At 41.9% G+C, this 4,137-nt stretch overlaps 1 protein-coding gene across 5 annotated transcripts in view; it reads right to left on the bottom strand.

Annotated features, from left to right (window-relative positions):
• The window catches only part of DNAAF11 (dynein axonemal assembly factor 11), a 51,515-nt gene that overhangs the window by 17,822 nt on the left and 29,556 nt on the right, over nt 1-4,137 (bottom strand). For all 5 annotated transcript variants that reach the window (XM_019651269.1, XM_019651265.1, XM_019651267.1 and 2 more), the window contains one exon: nt 974-1,069. In XM_019651269.1, the coding sequence (XP_019506814.1) occupies nt 974-1,069 (96 nt within the window). The remainder of the gene's footprint in view (nt 1-973; nt 1,070-4,137) is intronic.

The following is a 4,137-nucleotide window of genomic DNA, read 5'->3' as shown; positions in this document are numbered from 1 at the left end:
CCCAGTCTCCTCTTCTTCCTCACAAGCAGAACTGCATTTTGATTGGCTTATCTAGTCTTCCCCTTTGGAACCGGGGTGGCTTGGGCAAAGGTGACCACACCCCTAGCTCGTGGCATGACATAATAGTAACCAAACACCAAATAATAGAAACTAAACAAAGTACTACTGTTTCTTTGGCCAGAGATTGGGTCAATTGTTCAGGGTTAAGCTAATCAAGGCCTGTTGGACTATTCAGCTAAACTGGCTTAATCAAACCAGAGGAACGTTTATTCCATGGTGATCGGAGAGATCTCTCTGCATCTCTTTCTCTGATTCATATCAAAAGTAATCTATACCACCCAGCCCTCAAAAGATAGACAAAAAAGAGTTTTCGTTAAAATGGTATCTTGTCCATATCATAAAAATACTATGAGAAATAATACTAGCAATATTTATTGAGTGCTCACTATGCTATGAATTTTATGTGTATTGTCTCCCTTAGGAGCTATCTTAGGACACAAAGGTCTAGACAGGTTCGTAATTTGCCCAAAGTCACAAAACTAGTAAGCTCAATATTTGGAATTCAAACACATTCTTAGCTATCCAAGGCCGCCTACATCTCTTTCACAGTTATTGGTAAGGAAAGGACCGATCACCGTGTAATAGGTATGTACAAAGGCACCGGCCCCACTTGGAAGAACCATATGACTTACGAAACTCAAATCCCAGCACACTCTGGTCTGCAGAGGGAGGAGGCGGCTGCGGAGACAAGGACCCCTGGTAGGACGAGTCACCACAGGCCCCAACCACATCCTGGTCTCAGCTCGCTGTTCTCACAGGTCTCTGTTCTCCCACCCGAGCTCGTGTGAGTAGATTTTCTGGCTTTCTCCACCAAAAGAACCATGATTGGAAATCATAATTAGCACTGTCAGGTCAAGTACCTTCAGGAACCAACGTGTCCAGACTTGAAACTGATCCCAGTGGCATCACCTACCTTGGGCATGCAGATGAGCAAATGCCCGGTTGTCTGAGATCTTTTCACAGAGCTGCTGTCAGGTCTCACTTCCGCCGGAAGGACAAGCTGAAATGGCTGGAAATGAATAGGAAGTGTCACGGGGAGTGAGTGCATGCTGTATGAGAGAGTAGTTACTTCAAGACGTATTTTCATCAGGCATTTAAGATTCACATTCAATTAAACAGTATTCTTGGACTTATTAGAAACAAATAATATATGGGCTATGCTTGATATGCATGAACTAGTTTACATATTTTAATGAATAGTCTAAAATCAACTTCTCAATCACAAACAATGAAACACTCATTGGTTCATTTATGTTAACATGGCTGATAAAGAATTTGAGGATAGAAATTCTTGTCAAAAACATCAACACGTCTCCATNAAAAACAAAAACCTGTGCAAGTCAAACATTTTTTAAGTATATTCTATCTCAAATAAATACATATTTGGTAGCAAAGACAATTTAGATTTTGAAAAACTGATCATAAAAATAAGAAGGATAAGAACTGGCTTTGATTTCAAAGTTACCCAAGTTGTCTGAGGGAAAAGGTATAATTACTGATATTTATATATGAAATCAACATTGAGTTATATAAGACAGCTAAATGGCTTTGAAATAAAAGTAGAACAAATCTAACTAACAATGGGTCCTTCAAAATTCTTTTATGCTTATGAAGTGCAATCTTATCTGACAGTTCCTCACAGAGGGTCATCCACACAACACAGCCTAAAACTGAAAATATTTTATTAAGTTAGGACAGACATCAAGGGGGACAATGACGTTTAAAAAGAAAACTATCCTTTTATACTGTTGCTTGAGATAGTCTTACTTGGAAATGTCCTCCATTCACATGAAAGAGGTCATGCTTATCTTGCTTGGTCTATGCCAGTAATAGTTCAGAAGTGCTGTGGCAATTATACCACCCCACCCCCATCCCCAGTCCCCCACAGCAGGGAGCAGCCACAACCGGAGTCTCAGGGGCCGGGACACTACCTACTGCTCCCAGTTCCGTCACCCCTTAGGGTGGTTATCCTGAGGTATGTGTTTTGTGCTGCTCCCTAGAGCTTTCCCTCCGGGGCTGCTGGCTCAATAGAGCACTCTCTGTGGGCTGCCTTCCTTTCCCTACTTCCCAACCAGCTTTGTCTTACTTCCCAAATAAACTCCTGGGCTCATCTCCCTGCATTAGGTTCCGCTTCTGGGAGACCTCAAATTAAAACAGTGTTTGACAGTCTGTGTCTCACAATTTAATATCTACAATAACCATGGGACTCTCAGGAGAAAGAGAAGCAACCTGGCATAACCAGATTCCAAAACATGGACTGGGTTTCTACTGGGTCCCACTCATGTCTCTGTGAGTGCCAAGTTTAGCTTGGACTGTGTGTCAGGTACTTATTTGAAACCAAAATCTAGCTAGCTAGCTAGCTAGCTAGCTATCATCTATCCATCTATCCACCCATCTATTTATCCATCGATCCATTCATCCATCCACCCATCCATCCATTTATCTAAAATTTGAGTCCATGGATGATGTTTACTTCTCCTAGAGAGGATGTTCACTGGGTTTTGCAAGGCATGTGTGAGTAGTACTCATCTAAAACTGCCTTCACTCAAGGCCCAGTTTGGGGGCCATTTCAATAGCCAATTAGGCTGCAAGACCTTCTGAGGACCAGCTGGCTTCATGTTCACCTTACTCCTAGGTTACAGCCCTTCAGAGCTGCATCCGAAAGTGGGCGTGGTGTACTACAGCCCCATCCACGGCAGGCTCTGAGCTTGGACTCTTTTCTTCTCACCCTTGTGTGGTCACTGGAAGCATGGCTTATCTGCTCAGCCATTCCTTCTAGATCAGTGGACAGTAATTGCTCACTATGTTAATAAGTATTGATATTATTAAGATGTTTTTAATATATGTAGTCCATCGTCCTAAATTTTCCTCAGTGTGCTTACTGTTCCTAATTAGCTAGTTGGCCATTAGTGGTGACGGAGCTCAAGAGATGTTATTTAAAGTCATGGGATTAGGAGGGAGTATGCAGGGATTGAGTCTAAACAGAGGAGAGAAGGGGTCCCAGAATTGAATGACTATACATGCCAACTTTTGGAGGCCTGGATATGAGGGAGAACCAGCAAGCAAATATAAATGTCTGTTTTAAGAATTTTGCCGCAAAGCAGACCAAGGCGATAAATAGAGAGGGTGTTTCTATTTTGTTCTTAAGAAGAGAGATGATTCAGTATGCTTTCTAATATAAGACACGCACAGGGGAAATTCAATGAAGCAATGGAGAGGACAGAGAACTGTCAGAGGGGAGAAAATGGCATTTCCAAGGCAAGCAGAAACAGGAGCAACACACATCTGGAGAGTCTGAATAAATGGCGCACAGTTCATTCGTTGACTCAGGAAGGAAGACCAAGCAAGGGGAGATAGACAGTTGAAGTATGTGGAAATTAACCTTTGGTGCTTTCCATTTTTTCAGTTGGAAGTTTTAGGAATGAGCTGAGGACGAGAAACAATGCACTAAAGGAGGAGAAGTACGAATGGAACAAGACGATCTAAACCCAGCAAGATGACCAGGCAGCCCTCACAGCAGACCCACTTGAAAGGAACAACCAGAGACTAAACGTGAATGCATGACATGGGCACATGACAAGTATATCTGAACAGAAAGTACTGAGAAATAGATGTCCAGCTAATAAGAAAGGGAGCCCGAGACCGGGCTTTCTAGAATCATGGTCTGTAATATTGACCTTCATTTTTTACCTTCGCTGCTGTGCTCAACATAGAAGAATCAAGCAAGACGTTCGCCAAGTAAAGTTGTGAATATATTTTGCTGTTCAGTTCACATGGCAACTTCCTTAATCTCAGTTAATTATTCTGAAAGAGCACCCAAAGGAAATCACGAAGCATATTCCTGGAGTGTTCCTGTAACTTGTCAATTGAGAATCTAGATGGGAGTTTAATTTAATGACTTGATGCAAGCTCCACCGTGAATGCAAAATTTCAGTTAAATCTTGTTAACTTGGATGGTGATGAGCTCATATGCTAAAAATTCCCAGGCTGGTGATGATGAGACTGTATATGTAGATACAACTTAGTCTGACCATACACTTAAGAAAATATACTGAAGGCCAAGCATAAGCTCTTAGA

The sequence above is a fragment of the Hipposideros armiger genome, unplaced genomic scaffold (assembly GCF_001890085.2).
Source record: "Hipposideros armiger isolate ML-2016 unplaced genomic scaffold, ASM189008v1 scaffold_157, whole genome shotgun sequence".
NCBI lineage: Eukaryota > Metazoa > Chordata > Mammalia > Chiroptera > Hipposideridae > Hipposideros > Hipposideros armiger.
Note: the sequence above shows the minus strand (reverse complement) of the source record. Positions and strands in the feature narration are given on the sequence as shown.